Source organism: Salmo salar, chromosome ssa09 (assembly GCF_905237065.1).
Source record: "Salmo salar chromosome ssa09, Ssal_v3.1, whole genome shotgun sequence".
Lineage (NCBI taxonomy): Eukaryota > Metazoa > Chordata > Actinopteri > Salmoniformes > Salmonidae > Salmo > Salmo salar.
This window is the reverse complement of record NC_059450.1, coordinates 23,918,618-23,943,182: the sequence shown is the minus strand read 5'-3', so window position 1 is coordinate 23,943,182 and position 24,565 is coordinate 23,918,618. Positions and strand designations below refer to the sequence as shown.

General features: G+C 44.1%; 1 protein-coding gene across 1 annotated transcript in view; it reads right to left on the bottom strand.

The window, feature by feature from the left end:
* Positions 1 to 24,565, bottom strand: part of mnat1 (MNAT1 component of CDK activating kinase) — a 60,586-nt gene that overhangs the window by 33,935 nt on the left and 2,086 nt on the right. The window contains exons 2-7 of the mRNA XM_014210730.2: positions 21,578 to 21,730; positions 21,212 to 21,285; positions 20,638 to 20,741; positions 20,312 to 20,452; positions 17,825 to 17,953; positions 5,477 to 5,598 (exon numbers count right to left, since the gene is read on the bottom strand). Of these exons, the coding sequence (XP_014066205.1) occupies positions 5,477 to 5,598; positions 17,825 to 17,953; positions 20,312 to 20,452; positions 20,638 to 20,741; positions 21,212 to 21,285; positions 21,578 to 21,730 (723 nt within the window). The remainder of the gene's footprint in view (positions 1 to 5,476; positions 5,599 to 17,824; positions 17,954 to 20,311; positions 20,453 to 20,637; positions 20,742 to 21,211; positions 21,286 to 21,577; positions 21,731 to 24,565) is intronic.

Here is a 24,565-nt window from a genome sequence, read left to right as displayed (position 1 = left end):
ACAAATACAAATTCCATCTAGACACCGTTGCTCTAGAGTACACAAAAAAACTATACATACCTCGGCCTAAACATCAGCGCCACAGGTAACTTCCACAAAGCTGTGAATGAGCTGAGAGACAAGGGCCTTGAATGCCATAAAAAGGAACATAAAATTTGACATACCAATTAGGATCTGGCTAAAAATACTTGAATCAATTACAGAACCCATCGCCCTTCATGGTTGTGAGGTCTGGGGTCCGCTCACCAACCAAGAATTCACAAAATGGGGCAAACACCAAATTGAAACTCTGCATGCAGAATTCCGCAAAAATATCCTCCGTGTACAACGTAAAACACCAAATAATGCATGCAGAGCAGAATTAGGCAGATACACGCTAATTATCAAAATCCAGAAAAGAGACGTTAAATTCTACAACGACCTAAAAGGAATATTTTCCCAAACCTTCCATAACAAAGCAATCACCTACAGAGAGATGAACCTGGTCCTGGGGCTCTGTTCACAAACAGACCCCACAGAGCCCCAGGAAAGCAACACAATTAGGCCAAACAAAACAAAGAGAAAAACTTGACACATTGGAAAGAATGAACAAAAAACCAGAGCAAACCAGAACGCTATTTGGCTCTAAACAGAGAGTACACAGTGGCAGGATACCTGACCCAAACTTAAGAAAGTTTTGACTATGTACATAGCCTTGCTATTGAGAAAGGCTATGTGCACACTGCCCACAAAATGAGGTGGAAACTGAGCTGCACTTCCTAACCTCCTGCTAAAATGTATACCAGAGACACATATTTCCCTCAGATTACACAGATCCAAAGAACTGGAAAACAAACCCAATTTTGATAAACTCCCATATCTACTGGGTGAAATACCACAGTGTGCCATCACAGCAGCAAGATTTGTGACCTGTTGCCACAAGTAAAGGGAAACCAGTGACTAACAAACACTATTGTAAATACAACCTATACTTCTGTAAATTTCTTTTACCTTTTGTACTTCAACTATTTGCACCACGTTACAACGCTGTATATAGACAATGACATTTTAAATGTCTTCATTCTTTTGGAACATGTGTGTGTAATGTTTACTGTTCATTTATTTTATTATCTACTTCACTTGCTTTGGCAATGTCAGCATATGTTTCTCATGCAAATAAAGCCCTTAAATTGAATTGAATTAATTGAGACAGATTGTGTGAGTGCCATTCAGAGGGTGAATAGGAAATGCAAAAAAGTTAAGTGCCTTTGAACAGGGTATGGTAGTAGGTGCCAGGCACACCGGTTTCAAGAACTGCAACGCTGCTGGGTTTCTCACACTCAACAGTTTCGCGTGTCTATCAAGAATGGTCCACCACCCAAAGGACATCCAGCCAACTTGACAACTGTGGGAAGCATTAGAGTGAACATGGGCCAGCATCCTTGTAAAACACTTGACACCTTGTAGAGTCCATGCCCTGACAAATTGAGACAGTTCTGAGGGCAAAGTGAGGTGCAACTCAATATTAGTAAGGTGTCAATGGTTTTGTACACTCAGTATGTGTGTATTCAAGTAGTCAGATGTTTAGTATTTGGTCTCATATTCCTAGCACGCAATGACTACATAAAGCTTCTGACTCTACAAACGTGTTGGATTTACAGATTGTTTTGGTTGCATTTCAGATTATGTTGTGCCCAATAAAAATGTAATGGTAAATAATGTGACACGCTTCCTCAACACGTCTGAAGTTGAAGAAGCGTGCAATTGGCATGCTGACTGCAGGAATGTTCACCACAGCATTTGCCAGACAATTTAATGTGCATTTCTCTACTATAAGCCACCTCCAATGTCATTTTAGAGATTTTGTCGTCAGTTTATACAACCAGCCTCACAACCGCAGGCCACATGTAACCCCGCCAGCCCAGGACCTCCACATCCAGCTTCTTCACCTGTGGGATCGTCTGAGACCAGCCACCCAGACAGCTTATGAAACTGAGGAACATTTCTGTATGTAATAAAGCCCTTTTATAGGGGAAAAACTCATTCTGATTGGTAAGGCCAGGCTCCCCAGTGCGTGGGCCTGGCTCGCAAGTGGATGGGCCTATGACCTCCCAGGCCCACCCATGGCTGCACCCCTGCCCAGTCATGTGAAATCCATAGATTAGGGCCCAATGAATTTACTTAAATTGACTGATTTCCTTATATAAACAGTAACTCAGTAAAACCATTGAAATTGTTGCATGTTGCGTTTATATATTTTTTTCAGTATAAATAACAGTAAAATATGTTTCTGAACACTTCTACATTAATGTGGATACTACCATGATAACAGATAATCATGAATAATGATGAGCGAAAAACTTGAGGCACCAAACCCAGATTCGTCGGTCGGAATGCCAGACGGTGAAGCATGATTAAATCACTCCATAGAACACGTTTCCACTGCTCCAGAGTCCAATGATGGCGAGCCTTACACCACTCCAGCCGACGCTTGGCATTGCGCATGGTGATCTGAGGCTTGTGTGTAGCTCCTCGGCAATGGAAACTCATTTCATGAAGCTCCTGACGAACAGTTCTTGTGCTGACGTTGCTTCCAGAGGCAGCTTGGAATGTGGTAGTGAGTGTTGCAAACGAGGACAGACAATTTCTTTACACGGCAGTCCCGTTCTGTGAGGTTGTGTGGCTTACCACTTCACGGGTGAGCCATTGTTGCTCCTAGACGTTGCCACAGCACAATAACAGCAGTTACAGTTGACCGGGGCATCTCTAGCAGGGCACAAATTTAACGATTAGAATTGTTGGAAAGTTGGCATCCCATGACGGTGCCACGTTGAAAGTCACCGAGCTCTTCAGTAAAGGCCATTCTACTGCCAATGTCTGTCTATGGAGATTGCATGGCTGTTTTCTCAATTTTATACACCTGTCAGCAACGAGTGTGGCTGAAATAGCCGAATCCACTATTTTGTAGATAAAAATATGACACCTTGAAATGGGGGGACTAGACACAGTGTTTTCATTTCTAAAACATACACAGTGCCAGTCAAAAGTTTGGACACACCTACTCAAACAAGGGTTCTTCTTATGTTGTTGAATAATAGTGAAGACATCAAAACTATGAAGTAACACATATGGAATCATGGAGAAATCCCCCCCAAAAAGTGTTGAACAAATCAAAATATATTTTATATTTGAAATTCTTCAAATAGCCTTGACCTTGACAGCTTTGCACACTCTTGGCATTCTCTCAACCAGCTTCATGAGGTAGTCACCTGGAATGCATTTCAATTAACAGGTGTGCATTGTTAATAGTTGTGCTATGACATGGTAGGGGTGGTATACAGAAGATAGCCCTATTTTGTAAAAGACCAAATCCATATTATGTCAAGAACAGCTCAAATAAGCAAAGAGAAACGACAGTCAATCATTACTTTAAGACATGAAGGTCAGTCAATACGGAACATTTCAAGAACTTTGAAAGTTTCTTCAAGTGCAGTCGCAAAAACCATCAAGTGGTATGATGAAACTGGCTCTCATGAGGACCGCCACAGGAAAGGAAAACCCAGAGCTCTCTGCTGCAGAGGATACGTTCATTAGAGTTACCAGCCTCAGAAATTGCAGCCCCAATAAATGCTTAACACAGTTCTAGTAACAGACATCTCAAAATCAACTGTTCAGAGGAGACTGCGTGAATCAGGCCTTCGTGGTGGAATTGGTGCAAAGAAACGACTACTAAAGGACACCAATAAGAAGAGACTTGATTGGGCAAAGACACACAAGCAATAGACATTAGACAGGTAGAAATCTGTCCTTTGGTCTGATGAATCCAAATTTGAGATTGTTGGTCATTCTAAGGCCAGAATCCCGGAGTCAGCTCTTCACTGTTGACATTGAGACTGGTGTTTTGCGGATACTATTTAATGAAGCTGCCAGTTGAGGACTTGTGAGGTGTCTGTTTCTCAAACTAGACACTAATGTACTTGTCCTCTTGCTCAGTTGTGCATCGGGGCCTCCCACTCCTCATTCTATTCTGGTTAGAGCCAGTTTGCGCTGTTCTGTGAAGGGAGTAGTACACAGCGTTGTACGAGATCTTCAGTTTCTTGGCAATTTCTCGCATGGAATAGCCTTCATTTCTCAGAACAAGAATAGATTGACGAGTTTCAGAAGAAAGGTCTTTGTTTCTGGCCATTGAGCCTGTAATCGAACCCACAAATGCTGATGCTCCAGATACTCAACTAGTCTAAAGAAGGCCAGTTTTATTGCTTCTTTAAAATCAGCACAACAGTTTTCAGCTGTGCTAACATAATTGCAAAAGGGCTTTCTAATGATCAACTTGGATTAGCTAACACAACGTGCCATTGGAACACAGGAGTGATGGTTGCTGATAATGAGCCCCTGTATGCCTATGTAGATATCCCATAAAAAAATAAAATCTGCCATTTCCAGCTACAATAGTCATTTACAATATAAACAAAGTCTACACTGTATTTCTGATCAATTTGATGTTATTTTAAAAAAGGGAGATTTTTTTTTTTTTAAGTGCTTTTCTTTCAAAAACAAGGACATTTCTAAGTGACCCCAAACTTTTGAATGGTAGTGTACCATCAAATAAAAAAGGTGAGATTTTGTCGCCTCATATGAGAAATTTGATCTCAAATACAAAATGCTGGAGTAGAGACAAATTAAGTTTTAGCTTCACTGTCCAAATAAATACAATGACAGTCAGGTTTTTTTTTCAGGTTTTTGATAAAAGAGGTATCATTTCATATATTTTAATTTAAGGTTGTCTAACTATACAAATACTTTTTGAGATCAACTGACACTAACCAAATAGTTTATCAAATTGAACAACTCCTGTTTAATTTACGTGGTAGGGCCTTAGTCAAATCAAATCGTTTTTGTCACATGCTTCGTCAACAACAGGTGTAGTCTAACAGTGAAATGCTTACTAGTGCCAGCCTGTCCCCGTGGAGACAGACAGCTGGGCACTGTCTGATGGATGGGCTGTGTTGGGTGATGAGAGGAGAGGGCCAATGACGTCGACGAGTGTTTGGCCCAGGGGGCCCGCCGTTGAGAAAGCACTTCCTGTGTGTGCTGACAGACAGCGAGGTCCAGGAGAAGCAGTGAGAGGGAAGGGGCAGAGGGCTGGTGCAGGGGAACTGGTTGGCTGTTCCCCTTTAAACCTTGCCCTCCCCCCACCTCTCACAGCTAGTCAAGGGCAACTCCAGAGAAAAAGAAAGACTTCCAGAGCAGCCTCACTCCCAGTCTCCTACCTGTTAAATGCCTTACTGTACCCCCATCAGATATGCTGTGCAAACTAGGCCAAGTTGGTCAACCTTTGGAGGTGCTGATTACACTACTGTTCACTGAACAATATAAGCAAGGCTTATAGTTATTTATCAAACCACTGGCATCTCCAGATTCTATTGTGCAGCAGCTAACTTTGCCAGTTGTGCAGAGCTGTGCGTGTGTGTATGTGTGTTACAGGATGGGTTCTTACCCGAGTCGCCCCAGCTGCTCCAGCTCAGGAACGGGGGGTCCGTATGTGTGGATGTGGATGGGCTGGTAGAGGTACAGAACCTCTTCTAACCGGGTCACAGGCAGAAGCGACACAGTCTGACCCTGCAGCATAGGAGAAGCGACACATTACAGTCTTTACAGTCAAACATGTTTGCCGGTGTGAACATCACTAATAAATCACCACAAAGAGATTTAGCAGTTGAGGAACAAATATGCTACCCAAATCCTTGAGGAAACAACCTGTGGTCGTCAACCTATGTCGTCGTAAGAAGGAATGCTAGATCGAACAGCATTGACCAAGTCCAAAACTGCCCCCAAAGTAGACATTTTATGCAGACAGCAAGAGTTAAGCAGTGAACAAAGCATTTTTTGTCAATACTGAAAATAGCCTACCCTAAGATAAACCCTCTGATGGTGATTGGGATAGGGAAACCCTCCGCTTTTGCAAGAGCTCAAAATGTACAAAGCAAGAGAGAGCTACTCAAAAATAGTTCTGAACCAAAGTAAATACTATAAAATACCCAAAATAAATCCTGTGGAGAACAAGGTAAGTAATGATGAAAAATACAGACTGCCCAGAAGGCTCCGGTGATTCATGATATAAATTAACTTTACAGGAGGGAGGCAAAGTCATGGAGCAGAGCAGTAACCATGTCTGTCTGTCTGTCTGTCTGTCTGTCTGTCTGTCTGTCTGCCTGTCTGCCTGTCTTCCTGTCTTCCTGTCTGTCTCTCCAATCAGTATCCAATCAACGGGAGCTTTAAGTGGATTCACCCAGAAACACCATCATGGCACGGTGGGTGGCCAACCAAATTACCTGAATGACATCACTGCCATTTGGTAAGCTCTCCGGCACGCCAAACATCCCACATTAATCTGTCGTGTATCCTCCAATCAGAAAATATGCTGTGAAACAGATTTGATATCTGCATATTCTCTTCCAATCCATGAAGGTTGAAAGGGGTTTCAAATTTGTCTGCCTTGCCTCGCAGTCAATATGCCCTTGAACGTGGCCATTGAGCAAGAAACATGATCCTTCTTCGGGACGTTGCAGCACTGTTCGATCTCAGCCTGTGCCATTAGTCAGAGGGACTTTCCGGTCGGCCATGTTCTTTACTGAGTCTCAGTCTGGCTTTAAAGCATTTAGACTGGAAGAAGGGTAATGGATGAGTTTGGATGACAATGAAACAAAGAGAATTAAAAGAACATAGATAATATTTAAACAAAAACAGAGGAAGGGGGCAGGGTGGTGTACAGAGAGAGAGAGAGAAAGAGTAATAAAAAGTATGAGAGAGAGAGAGAGAGAGAGAAATAGGGAGAGAAAGAGTATAAACATTACAGTGAGAGGGGAGCTGATGAAAACCAACTAAACTAGTAACATGTGGCCCCTGGCCTCCGACCGCTGTTCTAACGCATGCTGCTGGCCAGGCAATCATGCACAATGAAATAGAATGAACCAAGCTGGGTCCGAAACAAGCAACACAGTCCGGTGTGACACACAGCTCAAAACAATGGTTCAGTGGTGTGGGGCCATATAAAATACAAGAATATTATGTGATAAAAATCAAGATATTGCCACTAACAAACAAAACAAACATAGGTTTCTATCCAACTGGCGACAGATTTTCAGAAAGATATTCTAAAATCTGCATAAAAACAATATGCGCATTTTCCGACCAGGTGTGTTTCCACCAAACTGACTTGTTTTGCGGATAAATGGCCTGTGCGTGATGACGTAGCGTACATTTAAAAAAAAAAATTATAATATTTTTTTACAACTTTTGCAGTCAAGTTCCCATGACGAAAATGTGTTTAATTGCATTTCCAACTGCACAGATGGTTTGTCACAAAACAACTGTTCTGATAAATAGCAAACTAGTTAGCTGATAAAGTGCACAGGGTGTTATATGATATATGGAAAAGAGCAAGATCCTTTTATTTGATAATTGGCAGCCAAGCACTGATCATGTCACAAGCATTCAAAAAAAGAGCCTACCCTCCATATTTAGCATATTGGCAATTTGCATGATCACTCTGCACTTAACTAGCATGTGAAGTTCATAACTTATTTAATCTGCCTATTAACGTAATGCTTTTCCTAGTCGTGGTGGTAGGCCTACAACAGCCTGCTGTGATTCTATCAATATTGGTGTTATCACCTCAATTAATTTTTCTGAAAGAAGAAGTTCCCATGTCAAACTAACAAATTGTCTATCGACATTTATGAAATTGCACCATCATTTCCTGTTTCCATCAGCCCTGTCATGACTTTATGTGTCAAGTTATTCATCCACATGAAACGGTTGGATGGAAACCTGGTTATTGACAGTCAAACATTCACTCCACAAAACTAAAATACTCTCCTTCTCCCACGCACACATTTCTCTGCTGCTGCCACTCAACCTTTAACCCTGTGGGGCCAGTGACCCAGGCAGCCTCTTCCCTCCCATTCATCCCTACAACACTTCAGCCCCAACACAAGCTAATCAAACCCAGGCTGGCCACTCTCTCTCCACGCTCTCCATCAATCTTCTTTCAGCACTGTATTACTCCTACTCTCCCCTGCACCAATCACCCAGAGAGACTACAGTGATGGTGGGGTGAGAGAGAGAAAGCGAGACAGAAAGTGAGAAGAGAGAGTTACAGATGGTGAAAAGGCAGTAAATCTAATTTGACAGACAAACTAGAGCAGTCCAGAGAAGTTTGTTGCATTCCTGCCCAAAGGCACCTTGAAAACTGGCAGGAACACACACATACTGTATCACTCACCCCTACACCACACACAGAGCTCCCCTGTTAAAATGTGTCTGCATCACTGTAACATCAGTATTGTCAACATCCAGTTCATTCACTAGCTGCCTGCAGATTGTACAATGGGATTGAAACACAATACCTAACAACGAAGTGTTGACTGGTTTACAACTGCCAGACATTGAGAATGATGACCACATACATGACAGGTAGCATCACAACTGCATTTAAATATTCAAATGAGTAAAACAAAGAAACATCAACAGTTAAGTCTCAATGATCGTATCTCTCCTGCACATGTGACAGAAACTCATCACGTTCTATTAAAAGCTGTGTGGATCAGTGGAAATGGTTGCTTTCCGAGCGCTCACTGTCAGCACAGCAGAACAACCCGGAGATCAAGGCTCCTGTGGTCCACGTGACTGTCCAAAAGAGCGAGCACCACTACCACAGGGACAAAACAAACATCTGCAAACAACATTAAGAGGCCAATCTTAAAACCCAAGGAAAACGTGTGTAGATTTGTGTGTGTGGGTGTAATTATGAGTGCGTGTTTAAGATTCCCAAAAAGTCCCCTGTGACACTAAAGTAAAACTCTTGGGACCATCCATCTTAATAAAACCGCAGGGGAGGATAACTTGAGGAAATCGCAGTGTACCTCACAACTCCCTTCTAGTTCTCCCTACTCCGGTACGGTCCACGTCAGGCCTAAGATCACACCATCTTTATTCAACTCCCAAGATACTGAATTAGCCAGCCATTGTAGCTACTTAGTCAGTGTTCAAGGCCAAGCCTAATTAACATCCAGGCACAAGAGCTGATCACACACTCTACCCCCAGGGAGCCACTACCTACGCCACACACAGTCCACTTGCTCCCGTGAGCAGCCCCTCTCTATCACCCCAACTGTGGAGCTCTGCAGAACGTCCCAAGATCGCTGGCGACAACCCCCCCACCCCCATGGGTAGCCTAACTTCAGCTGAGCTCTATGTAACCCAGGCAGAGCCACAGGGGGCTCCATTCACTAACAGCCCAGTGATAATTGCTGCAATCACAACAGAGTGAGGCGGTGGGAGTAAGATGGCCACTGTGTGGAATTGTATTGTGGATAAGTCTAATGACCAGAGTTAGGACGACCTGCACCAGCGAGCGAGAGGGTCAAATCCTCCCACGTGTGATCCTCCTGCCTCCCTCACCCGTCACGGATGGTGCTTCTGTGTGGATAAAAAGCTTTGTGGCCCCCTCTGGCCCACTGAGCACAAGTAGCAAGTGTAAACGCTCCTGCCTTTGCAGTGCCTCCCCTTCCCTCGGAGGGTTAAATATAACCATCCTGCAGGCAGCAGCTGCACCAGCGCAAAGCCCTTAAAGCTGACAACTCCTTTTTCCTCTGGGCTGGGCCGGCCTGCCTGTGGGGTGCACGGGCCAAGCACAACAAGGCCAAACCAGAGGCAGGGGCACAAGTGTGAATGAATGCCCACAGATTGTGCCAATCGGGGGGGGCGACAACTATCCTTTACCCCGAGAGTCATCTCCCCAACCCCCCAGCCCACACATCCCCGCAGCCATGGGTCTCCGTGCCAACAATGGAATATAAGAGCAAAAGGTGAAGGGTCGAGCCCTCTCCCACATAAAACAAGCCAGGCTTTGAGCTGTGAATGACACACCAGTCAAAATGAATGTCAATCACGTTGGTGGGGTATAAACGGAAACATACTACTAACATATACAACCACACCTTTAGAGACCCGTGTTGCTACACATAATTGGAAGTGTTTAAAAGCAAAAGAAGAAATCTGAGCAATGGCTAAGTGGAGCAGCAAGAGGAGGAACATATCACAGCAATGAGAGAAGAAATGGAGTGCGTGATTAAGACTCAAGAGTGAAAGAGAAAGAGTGAGGGGAAAGTAGCTGTGTGGTGTAGCTGTAGCAGACTGCCTCCACAGTAGAACAGGTTGAGCCAGTCTGCCAGACAGAGCTTGGCTTGGCCTTGAATGAGGAGCATGACTACCCAACAAAGGTCACTGCAGAGGACACACTACCAATGAAAAACAGGCCAGCGCAAACACACACCGAATGCGTGTTCACTAAGGCCCTTAGATTCCATTCTATGGAGTCAAGCCAAAGAGGACCCTGGGAATTTTAGCAAGGTACACATCTGTGTTAAGGGATAAACTTCCCACATGCATTTGACCAAGTATTAGTTTTGCTCTCGCGCTCTCATCAAGAGCACACGTCAGCCTCGTCAGGCATGTCAGCTGCTCTGCTGGCCATGAGGGGTGCATCTCACCCCTGTGGCAGTGGGACGTTTTATTTAAGATGGCGCTGAAAGCTGGACCACGGTGGAGATTCTCTACAGGTCAACAGCAAGCAGGCATGGAAGACTGTTCTAGTCTGTCTGTGTGTGTGTGAGACAGCTGCAACACAACACTTAACAGACATCTACACACACAGTTAACTAGGCTACTTCCATGAACCAGTGGATAATTGAACTAAAGTAACACAATTTAACCAATGTTCAGTTTTGCAAACAAGCTTGGCTATGACAGACTATAGCTATCAGACTACAACAAAAAGAGGGAGAGCGCCATCATCAATAGCTAGTTTCAGCATGGAAGGGTTACCTCCCACACATCCAATTTCTTTTGATTTCAACAGATGTCTACTTTAAAAAGAGAACACGCTTCACTTTGGTCTTCCAAGGATGTTTGCCCAGGCTGGGTAACGTGTGTGTGTGTGTGTGGAGTACACGGACGTGTGTGTGTTTGAGAGATATCAAGGCAGGGAGGGAAAGTCTCTCTTTGTTCAGTGGAGTGCTATAAACTCAGGGATTACCCAGACTGACTTTGGACCATTCAAGTTCACAAGTACAGTGAAATGCCTTTCTAGCAAGCTCTAACCCCAAAAATATCCATGTAGTACTACAAATAACGTAAGGTAGAACAAAAACACACAAGAAATAAACATGAGGAAGTAAGCTATATACAGGGTCAGTTCCAATGCCATGTTTACAAAGATACTGGAGTGATAGAGGTAGACACTGTATGTATGGGGGTAATGTGACGAGGCATCAGGATATACAGTGCATTTGGAAAGTATTCAGACCCCTTCACTTTTTCCACTTTGTTACGTTACAGCCTTATTTTTAACAAATTTTCAATTTCTAAAAACTAAAACAGAAATACCTTATTTACATAAGTATTCAGACCCTTTGCTATGAGACTCTAAATTGAGCTCAGGTGCATCCTGTTTCCATTGATCATCCTTGAGATGTTTCTACAACTTGGAGTCCACCTGTAGTAAATTCAATTGATTGGTCATGATTTGGAAAGGCACACACCTGTCTATATAAAGGTCCCACAGTTGACAGTGCATGTCAGAGCAAAAACCAAGCCATGAGGTTGAAGGAATTGTCCATAAAGCTCCAAGACAGGATTGTGTCATGCCACAGATCTGAAGGAAGGGCACGAAAATAATTCTACAGGATTGAAGCTCCCCAAGAACAGTGGCCTCCATCATTCTTAAACAGCAATAGTTTGGAACCACCAAGACTCTTCCTAGAGCTGGCCGCCAAGCCAAACTGAGCAATCGGAGAAGGGCTGCATCACATCCAGCTGTGATTGGGAGTCCCATAGGGCGGCGCACAACTGGCCCAGCATTGTCCAGGTTTAGCTATCATTGTAAATAACAATTTGTTCTTAACTGACTTGCCTAGTTAAATGAAGGTTTAAAAAAAAAAAAGGGGTTTTGTCAGGAAGGTGACCAGAACCCAATGGTCACTGACAGAGCTCCTCTGTGGAGATGGGAGAACCTTCCAGAAGGTCAACCATCTCTGCAGCACTCCACCAAATAAGGCTTATAGTAGAGTGGCCATTCAGAAGCCAATCCTCGGTAAAAAGACACGACAGCCCGTTTGGAGTTTGCCAAAAGGCACCGAAAGGACTATCAGACAATGAGAAACAAGATTATATGGTCTGATGAAACCAAGATTGAACTCATTGGCCTGAATGCCTAGCCTAAGATCTGGAGGAAACCTGGCACGATCCCTACGGTGAAGCATGGGGGCCAGCATCATGCTGTGGGGATGTCTTTCAGCGGCAGGGACTGGGAGACTAGTCAGGATTAAGGGAAAGATGAATGGAGCAAAGTACAGAGAGATCCTTGATGAAGTCCTGAGTGCTCTGGAGCAGGTTATCAGACTGGAGCGAAGGTTCACCTTCCAACAGGACAACGATCCAAAGCACACAGCCAAGACAACGCAGAAGTGGCTACGGGACAAGTCTCAATGTCCTTGAGTTGCCCAGCCAGAGCCTGGACTTGAACCTGATCGAACATCTCTGGAGAGACCTGAAAATATCTGTGCAGAGACGCTCCCCATCCAACCTGACAGAGCCTGAGGATCTGCAGAGAATAAATGGGAGAAACTCCCCAAATACAGGTGTGCCAAGCTTGTAGCATCATACGCAACAAGACGAGGCTGTAATCGCTGCCAAAAGTGCTTCAACAAAGTACTGAGTAAAGGGTCTGATTATTATTTTATTTTTTTACATTTGCAAAAATGTCTTTGCTTTGACATTATGGGTTAGTGTGTGTAGATTGAGGGTGAAAACAACTATTTAATCAATTTTAGAATAAGGCTGTAACAAAATATGGAAAAAGTAAAGTGGTCTGAATACTTTCCAAATGAACTGTATGATAAGAACAGAGTAGCAGCAGCATATATGATGATTGTTTGTGAGTGCTTGTGTGTAGAGCAGGGTTTCCGTTAACCTACAGTTGCCGGCTTTTGGCCACTTTTTTTTTTTAGCTAACATACATACATACATACATACATACATACATACATACGTATGATATTTTAGATTTTTGTGGCAAAAAAGGCTCTTGATTCATTGATGGAAATATATTTGACCGTCATGCCCATCGGTCTTATTTATCCCGCACAACTATCACGTGCAGAGCAAACAGAGCCTATTTATTGTGTGATTTCTCCTGCTGCTCCTCAGCTGGTTGCTGCTGGAGTAAAACATGCTTTTATCAGCCCATTCAGTGCGCAACAATTCTAAAGGCAATCGCATGTTAAAAACAGTTTTTGTGCACGATTAAAAATGAATACTATTTTTATTTCTCAACTGGTAATTGAAGCGTGCCTCCCATTCACCATTCAAGTGCAGGCAAAAGGCTATCAGCGAGTCACCACTTTACAATGTGAGCTAGAGGCCGTATGCATTTTGAAAACATACTTAATTGTTTGAAATCTGAATGTATATTTCATATGAGGAATGTCTTACCTTGCTTGAAAGTAGACTGTAGCTACAGTGAGGGAAAAAAGTATTTGATCCCCTGCTGATTTTGTACGTTTGCCCACTGACAAAGAAATGATCAGTCTATAATTTGAATGGTAGGTTTATTTGAACAGTGAGAGACAGAATAACAACAACAAAAAATCCAGAAAAACGCATGTCAAAAATGTTATAAATTGATTTGCATTTTAATGAGGGAAATAAGTATTTGACCCCTCTGCAAAACATGACTTAGTACTTGGTGGCAAAACCCTTGTTGGCAATTACAGAGGTCAGATGTTTCTTGTAGTTGGTCACCAGGTTTGCACACATCTGAGGAGGGATTTTGTCACACTCCTCTTTGCAGATCTTCTCCAAGTCATTAAGGTTTCGAGACTGACGTTTGGCAACTCGAACCTTCAGCTCCCTCCACAGATTTTCTATGGGATTAAGGTCTGGAGACTGGCTAGGCCACTCCAGGACCTTAAATGTGCTTCTTCTTGAGCCACTCCTTTGTTGCCTTGGCCGTGTGTTTTGGGTCATTGTCATTCTGGAATATCCATCCACGACCCATTTTCATTGCCCTGGCTGAGGGAAGGAGGTTCTCACCCAAGATTTGACGGTACATGGCCCCGTCCATCGTCCCTTTGATGCGGTGAAGTTGTCCTGTCCCCTTAGCAAAAAAACACCCCCAAAGCATAATGTTTCCACCTCCATGTTTGACGGTGGGGATGGTGTTCTTGGGGTCATAGGCAGCATTCCTCCTCCAAACACAGCGAGTTGAGTTGATGCCAAAGAGCTCCATTTTGGTCTCATCTGACCACAACACTTTCACCCAGTTGTCCTCTGAATCATTCAGATGTTCATTGGCAAACTTCAAATGGGCATGTATATGTGCTTTCTTGAGCAGGGGGACCTTGCGGGCGCTGCAGGATTTCAGTCCTTCACGGCGTAGTGTGTTACCATTGTTTTCTTGGTGACTATGGTCCCAGCTGCCTTGAGATCATTGACAAGATCCTCCCGTGTAGTTCTGGGCTGATTCCTCACCGTTCTCATGATCATTGCAACTCCACGAGGTGAGATCTTGCATGGAGCCCCAGGCCGAGGGAGACAGACAGTTCTTTTGTGTTTCTTCCATTTGCAAATAAATCGCACCAACTGTTGTCACCTTCTCACCAAGCTGCTTGGCGATGGTCTTGTAGCCCATTCCAGCCTTGTGTAGGTCTACAATCTTGTCCCTGACATCCTTGGAGAGCTCTTTGGTCTTGGCCATGAGTTTGGAAACGGATTGATTGCTTCTGTGGACAGGTATCTTTTTTACAGGTAACAAGCTGCGGTTAGGAGCACTCCCTTTAAGAGTGTGCTCCTAATCTCAGCTCGTTACCTGTATAAAAGACACCTGGGAGCCAGAAATCTTTCTGATTGAGAGGGGGTCAAATACTTATTTCCCTCATTAAAATTCAAATCACTTTAACATTTTTGACATGCATTTTTCTGGATTTTTGTGGTTATTCTGTCTCTCACTGTTCAAATAAACCTACCATTAAAATTATAGACTGATCATTTCTTTGTCAGTGGGCAAACGTACAACAGGGGATCAAATACTTTTTCCCCCTCACTGTAAATCCGACCACGGAAACGTGGAGGCAATTATTTTCTAAAGACGTCATAGGCGGCACGTGAGTTTCAAGTTTGTGAAAGTTAACAATTTATCCTGAAATTTCTACCGTTCTGCGTGCCAGTTATGTTTTTCATGTGCATTTTTTGTGAAACAGTTTTATTTCAATAATGGTTTTCATTGCTCAATAATTGTCACGTGGTTAATCTAAATTAAAGTTAAAGTCAACTATGCGAAATCACCAGCCTCTGCCATATGGACACATTGATACACCGTGATCCATTGGCAGCTAAAGAAATTAGCAAATGGAACTCATAGCCTATAGGCCAATGCAGCAGTAGGCCAATAACTTCCATTGCTCTTTCACAACAAGGATTGGTGATTAATGGAAAGATTTTTCTAATTGCTTACTCTGAGGAACTACTCTTTGGCCAGTTTATTAGGTACACCACCCCATTCACAAAAATACAGAGTTCCTACAGAGTGAGTCACGTGGCCGTGGCTTGCTATATAAAAGCAGGCAGACGGGCATCGAGACATTCAAGAACTGTTTGATTGAGCGCTAGAATGGGCAAAATGAGTGACCTAAGCGACTTCGAGAGCGGTATGATCGTCGGTGCCAAGTGTGCTGGATCCAGTACCTCAGAAACATCCGCCCTCCTTGGCTTTTCATCTACGACAGTGTCTAGGGTTTACTGAGAATGGTGCGACAAACAAAAAACATCCAGTCAACAGCAGTCATGTGCACGATAGCACGTTGATGAGTGAAGTCGAAGAAGAATGTCAAGAATTTTGAAAGCTAACAGGCGGAACACAAACAGACAAATAACGGCGCCGTACAACAGTGGTGTGCAGAAAGACATTTCGGAATGCACAACTCGCCGATCCTTGCAAGAGACGACCACACCGGGTTCCTCTCCTATCTAAATAAAGACAAAGAGACAGGAGGTGGCATCCCCTACTGACAGCTCACCTTGGCCTGCCTGCCTGCCTGCCAGGAGAGACTCTTCAGTAAACCCCCTGCTTCCACACCCCCAGAGGTGTGTCTGCTTCTATCTCCAGGATATGTTAGTTAAGAGGAGTGAGAAGCACCCTTCTTACAACCACATGGTGCCTATAATTGATTAATGGCAAGATCATTTCTCTGTTAATTCTCTCGCTCTCTCTCAAATGACAGCAACATGACTCTGCATCTTCTCTCTTTTGAATCCTACTTCATCAGGACACCAAAAATGAAGAGATAAATAAGCCGGCGTTCTCCAGGAACCAACTGCGACATCTTGAAACGCCACCAAGTCAAACAGCAGTCTTCTGGACTGAGGTGAGGGGAAACCAAAACCACACTGAAACCCAACTGAAGCCTTCCCTGTAGCTCAGTTGGTAGAGCATGGTGTTTGCAACGCCAGGGTTGTGGGTTCGATTCCCACGGGGGGGCCAGCAAAAAAAAAATGTATGAAATTGTATGAAATGTATGCATTCACTACTGTAAGTCGCTCTGGATAAGAGCGTCTGCTAAATGACTAAAATGTAAAAATGTAAAATGAAGCCTCGCGGCGTCCAGATGTAGCTGGCAACTGCTCTACCCCACCCCGAGCCAGAGGGAGGAGAAAAGAGGGAGAAAGAGGGGTAAAAGTGACGGGGAAAAGCCAGAGTCCGAGCCAAGAGCAACAGCATCTTACAACCTTCTCTCCATCAGCAAGTAGCACTTAATGCTGCATATCCAGTCAGTTAGAGAGAACCACATCCTCCTGAAGCAACTCTTTTTCCAATGGTGGAGGAAGAATGGACGGTGGTCATGTCTTTGGGTTTAAATGGATATCAAATACACTCATGGTACAAATATATTGCCCAGAGGATTACCCATGCTAGCTGGGCTGATGAGACAGAATAAAAGATTTCTAGATTCTACAAGCAAAACTAGTGTATAGGTATGCGAGTGTGTGTGGAGAAAGACAGCTGGACAGAGAGAGACTTCACAATTCTGTCACAGTGCTCAACTAGTCCCAACTCTAAGACAAGATTTCTCCCACGCAACATTGCACCCTGGGAAGTCAGCCACACCTCCCATATGGGCTTGTGGAGAGAAAGATGGGGGGATATCGCTTTATCTCGTCACGGTATAATGAAAATAAACTAGTGTGAAGGAAAACATAGCCGTTGCCAAATGGAAGGAGGCCTTAACAGCTACCCTGAACAACAAAGCTGACAACTCAACAAAACACCTAGCCAGAGCCCTCATTCTGTCTATGAGGGCTGCAGGTAGGAATGTGATGACACTATGGATGAGATGAGGGCTTATTCCCACACCAGGCAGAGAAGCGCGCTAAGGGATCCTCAACCATTAGCATGAAGCTAAATCTAAACTGACCACCAGTGTAATATGCTAACAATGAATTAGCATTGACCTAAATGGCAATGTGTGCCCCATTAAGCTAGCCAGCATTGGGCTCTGTTTAAGTATGCTAACCATACGCAACTATTGAGTGAAATCATGCAGGCCGAGTGTTCGTATGACCTTATCGTGCTTTAAAACTAGCTAAAATAGGCCGACCAAGGGTGCATGCTGGACATTCACTAGCATTTCTGTGTGGGTGCTGTTTGTATGCTAACTATGCAGTAGGCTTAAGGCATCCTTCACAGTCAGGACAGTCAGCGTGTTTACACGTAGCGTGCGGTACTCACCATAGGGATGCCGGTGGAGAAGATGGTGGTTTTGACCACCTGTTTCTGCTTCTCAATCTGGGTCTCCAGCTGGGCGGCCCGGTCCTTGTGTTGGGCCAGCAGGATGGTGGCGGGGACATGAGAGCGCTCCTGGAGGGGAACATATAAATACAGGTATGAATATGTCATCATATTTCTGTGTGTGTGTGCGCATTTTCAAAAACCACTGACTAGCCATGATCAAGCCTCAAGCAAAACCTGTATTTAAGCCAAGTAAAAGATGGGAGGAGCTTCAAAGACTGGCACCTGTAAATGAGATGTGTAACTTGGGAACCTCAGACTTTACAATATCAAATCACAGACATCTCCCTATAACTGCACAACTAAGAAACCAAGGTGCTCTGAGGCTGGTCATTAAATTATTAATGCAGGCCAGGTTAAAAACTGTGGTATTATGTCGGTCTGCGCCATCTTTACCTCCAAAAAGACAATGCATGGTGTTCAGATGGAGCAGGACGTTATTGTCTGGGTAGACAGGAGGTGGGGACAGAACTGGGAGTGTTTTCATCACTAGGCAGGAAGGAAAGTGTGGAGCAGAATAATGAACAGCTGGAGGTGATCAACTAACGGCTCCTTATCAGGATCTATTGCAAACACTATCAGTCTATAATGATCGTTTGTGTGCGTGTGACCCCGACCCTCAGAGATTTCTAGTGTAAATGACAACACACACAGCGTGTCCCCGGGGGCTGACTGCTCATCTCCCAACAGACAACGAGGCCCAGTGTTTAAACAAACAAACAAACAGCTCAGTGATCGTGCTTTACCAGGCAGCTCTACAGGGACAATCCCTTCCAAAGCCTGCCGCTAAAACAATGGAGCCAGGAGGCTTTGGCAACACAGAATGCTAACAATGCTGGGCTTCACCACAGGTGTGTGTGTGTGTGTGTGTGTGTGTGTCATTGGCAAATTCTCTATCCTATTTTCTACATTATTTTACAATAATAGTGAAGACATCAAAACTATGAAATAACACATATGGAATCATGTAGTAACCAAAAAAAGTGTTAAACAAATCAAAATATGATAACAGCTTTGCACACTTGGCATTCTCTCAACCAGCTTCATGAGGTAGTCACCTTGAATGCATTTCAATTAACAGGTGTGCCTTGTTAAGAGTTAATTTGTGGAATTTCTTTCCTTGTTAATGCGTTTGAGCCAATCAATTGTGTTATGACAAAGTAGGGGTGGTATACATAAGATAGGGCTATTTGGTAAAAGACAAAGTCCATATTATGGCAAGAACAGCTCAAATAAGCAAAGAGAAACGACAGTCCATCATTACTTTAAGACATGAAGGTCAGTCAAAATGGAACATTTTCTGAACTTTGAAAGTTTCTTCAAGTGCAATCACAAAAACCAAGTAGTATGATGAAACTGGCTCTCATGAGGACCGCCACAGGAAAGGAAGACCCAGAGTTCTCTGCTGCAGAGGATAAGTTCATTAGAGTTACCAGCCTCAGATTGCAGCCCAAATAAATGCTTTACAGAGTTCAAGTAACAGACACATCTCAACATCAACTGTTCAGAGGAGACTGCGTGAATCAGGCCTTCATGGTCGAATAGCTGCAAAGAAACCACTACTAAAGGACACCAATAAGAAGAAGAGACTTGATTGTGCCAAGATATACGAGCAATGGACATCAGACCGGTAGAAATCTGTCCTTCGCCCTGATGAGTCCAAATTTGAGATTTTTGGTTCTAACCGCCGTGTCTTTGTGAGATGCAGAGTAGGTGAATGGATGATCTCCGCATGTGTGTTTCCTACTGTGAAGCATGTAGTGTAATGTGATGGTGCTTTGCTGGTGACACTGTCTGTGATTTATTTAGAATTCAAGGCACACTTAACCAGCATGGCGACCACAGCATTCTGCAGCGATACGCCATCCCATCTGGTTTGCTCTTAGTGGGACTATCATTTGTTTTTCAACAGGACAATGACCCAACATACCTCCAGGCTGTATAAGGGCTATTTGACCAAGAAGGAGAGTGATGGAGTGCTGCATCAGATTACCTGGCCTTCGCAAACACCCGAACCTCAACCTATTTGAGATGGTTTGGGATGAGTTGGACCGCAGAGTGAAGGAAAAGCAGCCAACAAGTGTTCAGCATGTGGGAACTCCTTCAAGACTGTTGGAAAAGCATTCCAGGTGAAGCTGGTTGAGAGAATGCCAAGAGTGTGCAAAGCTGTCAGAGCCAAAGGGTGGCTACTTTGAAGAATCTAAAATATATTGTTTAAAAAAAGAAAAGTGGTTACTACATGATACCATGTGTGTTATTTCATAGTTTTAATGTCTTAAAGAAAAACCCTTGAATTAGTAGGTGTGTCCAAACTTTTGACTGGTACTGTATGTCACCTGATTGTTTTCTCTATTTGCCTGTGTGGTGCTATGTGGCAATCTGTGTTTATTAGTGTGGCTGTATGTGGTGTGTGTGTGTGTGTCTCACCAGTTCGTCCAGTAGAGCCTGCTTGCTCTTCCTCTTAGCCTGTAACTGTCTCTGTTCTTCCTGCAGAGTCTCCAGCCTGCGCTGCTCGTTCCCCTGCTGCTCCAACAACAGCAGCTCCTCCAACTCCTCCTGCTCTCGAGTCTTACAGAGAGAGGGAGAGGAGTCGGAGAGAAAACAATCAATATCATAGTAGACAGAATATTGCAGGAGGAAGAGACAGAGGTTGAGAGAGGAAGCTAGACCATTTAGTACAACAGAATAATGCATAAGTGATGCGTTTCACCAGGCAAAGCAGAGTGAGTCAGTGTGGGGTAACAGGTACCCACCAGCTTGGCCTTGTTCTTCTGGATGATGTCTCTATTCTCTCTCTGGTAAGCCTCCATGATCTGTTTGGTCCCCTCCACCTCTAGGTTGTTGGTCAGGTTATAGACTGGAGAGAAGAGAGCAGGGCAGCCCTCTATCAACACACTAGTATGGACTTCACTTCAAATGATTTAGGACTGATAATGGAAATCGGATTTGGCACAAGCTGAATTATGATGTTGCAAAGCATCTGACTCTAGATAATTATTTAATCAAAACGCATTGAATTAAGGTTGAATGTTGAAATTGTATCTATCCCCATTTAAAATAAACAATAGAAACACATAAGGTTTGCCAGTGCATTTCTCTAAAAGTAATTAGCCATGTTCCTGACGATGTAAGCATAGGAGACAGTAGGAGAGGCCTAACACATTGTCACAATGCAAACACCATCTGACAGAAATCTCTGAGAATTGGCACAGAGAGACTGGTGTGTCTCTGACCCTGGCTGGCACTGATGCCTGTAAAACAACATTCAGAGGCAAGGCCAGATCAATCAGGCTGCATCCTTCCCTCTCTCCCCCCGCCTCCTCTTACCGATCTCCTCCACTCGCTCCAAGTAGTCATTGTATTCTCTCAAGTTGGAGAAGTCAACATCTCTCTTGTTGTAACTGTGGGAGAAAGCAAAGAGTTATTATATGCATTAGGCTTAATGCTTGTTTGCAGACATTACACTGAAACAGCAGAGCTAAAGAAATAAAGAAAGATGAGGGATGGATGGAATAGGAGGGCTGAGAGGAAAAAGTATGGCAGGGAAAGAGCTTTCCTATTTGAGCAAACCCTGGGGGGCCCATTGTCTACAAAACAAACAGCATCATGACAATGACAAAGGCAGCTTAAGGAGAGGGAGGAGTGGGCTGAACACACAGAGACACACCCTTCTCCCCCATGCCTCTCACTCACATCTTGAGCACCTTCTTACGGATCTCCACCTCCTTGTCGACGGCAGGGTCTTCAAAGAGCTGCACACGGAAGTTACTCTTCCTCAGGGGCGTGTCGCACTGCACACAGTTCCCCGAGCCGCGCACAAACAGCATGTCCACACAGCTCTCACATCTGAGAGGAGACAGAGACAGACATCGTAAACCAGACTTTCCCCAAACTTGGTCCTTGGGACTACGCAGCTGATTCAAATTATCAAAGCTTAATGATGAATTGATTATTTGAATAGCTTGTGTAGTGCTAAGGCAAAAAAACAAACGTGCATCCCTTGGAGTCCCAAGTTTGGGAAACCCTGTGGCAAACACACACAGCTGTAGAGGAAACTATATTATATGGAGCATGCATGTCAAAATCTGTTACCTACTGTATGTGCATGTCTAATGCACTTTTCCTTAGCAAAGGCCTGGTGGTATATTTCAATTTGATATTTTGTCTGTCTGAGTTATCAGCCTCACAGCACGTGATAATGGCCATCTTGTATTTTTACAGTAGGAATCATGAATGGAATGTTGATTTACACCCCCCCCCACACACACGGAAATTAATCTGACACCCCTGCCATTGACTGTGTCTGCACTGGAATTTTTGTAATTTTTTTATATAATTTCAATGGAACTCAGTCAGCGTGCCACGTTGCATAGAATACAAAATCTAGTTCAGCAATGTACCCACAGCTTCTCTCATCACTAAACCATTTCAAATTCCACTGATCCTGAAGTTCCCTGAAAGGCTCTGGGTTCTTTCAACATTGTCAGGATTGTAATCATTTTTAAAATGACCTTGAAAGTGCTCTAGCAATTGACCTAATATTAATGAAATCAAAACAATGGCCAAACAGTTATAGTAGATTTAGGATAAATTACGTTAGGCTAGAGATTAATACGTCATAAGGCATTATGAACTGCATTGATAAAGAAAGTCTAACCACATGACTACTATTGTTGCATGATACACAAATCCCATCTCATCATTGATTCAATTTCAACCAATAGGAAAGCATTCCAATGCAGCAGGTTCTTTCCTCCACAAACCATAAGGACAACACAGCCGTAGCAATGACCAGAGCCAACTTTGGTCCGAGCAACATTTACGAATCAATCACACCTTTAAGCAGGTAGGCGTTTATCCATCAATTACACTTAAGAGAGGAGTGAACCCTGAAGACAATGGAAAAGGCCTTAATTCTTTCCTAAGTAGGCGGCAGGAGAGGAGAGCAGGGGGGCTGGATAAACATTTGCACAGTCCACTCTTAATTAAGTCTCTGAGAAGCTTTATTCCACTGGAATTCACCTTCTGTAGGCTTCCTGCTCCCAGCTGCCCACCTTCAAAAGCAAGACCCAACATCTGGTTTCCAAATGGCCACATCTAGGGTGACTACTGCCATTTTCACCCCAAAATGTTGTTGCTTATTCAATGTGATGAAATTCTGGGGGAAATCATCTTGAGTCTCCATGTTTTTTATTTGTTTCCAAAGTCACATTGCTTTCAAAGCTTCTTTAGAACGTGAGTCCTTCAGGCCAAGTTGCAGTAAACCCTTTTCACCTCATCAGCAAGATTCTCAATGAAAAAGCAGTTATGGGAGAAACTGCAGAAACTACAGGGCTTTGCCTGTTTACATATCAGATATGGGTCAATCAAAGCAAACTTGCCAACAGATAATTAACACCAAAACACCCTCTAGTATAGAACAAAGCTCACAAAACATTCACAAATAGGCCTAGTGTTCAACAACCACTGGATTTAGCACAAAAACATAGATGAAACAAAAGTCATCCTATATGTGGTTGGTCCCCAGGACCATGAGAGAGCCCTCTGATCAAGTACAGCCCAGTGGGGGCAGATGTTCACTGTGGCCCCAGGCTACAGGAGATGTATAGGACTGGCCATATGGAGGTAGAAAGGGGGGGGGGGGTTGCTGCTGCTTGTTTCCACAGGCCCACAAAGAGCCCATTCATCAGGCAGGGCCAGGAGTGGGGCATAGCTTGCCCCCTACCCCATAAATGGACCACACAACAGACCCTCCACAGGGGAAATCCTGTGTAATTCTAGAGCGAAGAGGTGAAGCTATGAGAAGATTGAAGGGAGGAGACTTTCAAAGTGAACTTGCCATCTTTAGGCTAGCCATCTGTATAGGACCCTCTTTCTGATTGTGCCTTTCTCCTGCTTCTTGGCATAAGGGCTTGGGAGAGACCATATGTCTAGCATCATACACACAGTTTCTCTAGCATATGCTCTCTCTCCCTCTTTCTGTCTCTGTTTCCTTCTCTCCCAAGGCTGTTCTCACTGCAGCAAAGTGGTGAGTGATCCCTGCACCCCCAGCCCTCGCTCTCCCTCACCTGTCCTGTTCAGAGCTCCTCGCTCATATCTCTCCCATCTGCAGCTGTCAGCAGGTCAGGGGGAGGTAAACAGGGGCCTGGCACAGCAAAAACAACCCCCCCCACCAACACAACCCAAGGGCCAGTGACATTGCCTGCCTGCCTGCCTCCCTCCTCCACAGTAGAGAAGGTAAGTACAACACAACCACATAGGGGCTGGTTCACCCGCTTCTCCCATGAAGCCCTCTCCATGCTCTGGACTGGGCCTAGGCCCAGACAGGACATCCCTTTGTGTAGTAATCACCTGTAGTAATCATCAAACTCTGCTAACCTGCAGTGACACCCCTTTCCTGCCTGTGACACCCAACACCTGCAGAGCCACAGCCAGAAAACACTGGGACACTTGATTGGCTCTTAAAACTAAATGGGAAGAGGAATTTCATAAATTACAATGTACATTATCAAGCATGGGAAAGAGTAAAACTTCCTAAATTCGTTTTTCGAATAAACTACGTCGCTCTGCCCTCTAATGGGTAGGTGACTGGCAGACACACAAGAACCTAGCCTCCACCTGCAGAGGTGTCCCTATCACTCCTTCCTCAATCTCTACATACCCACCCTAATGTACCTGGCC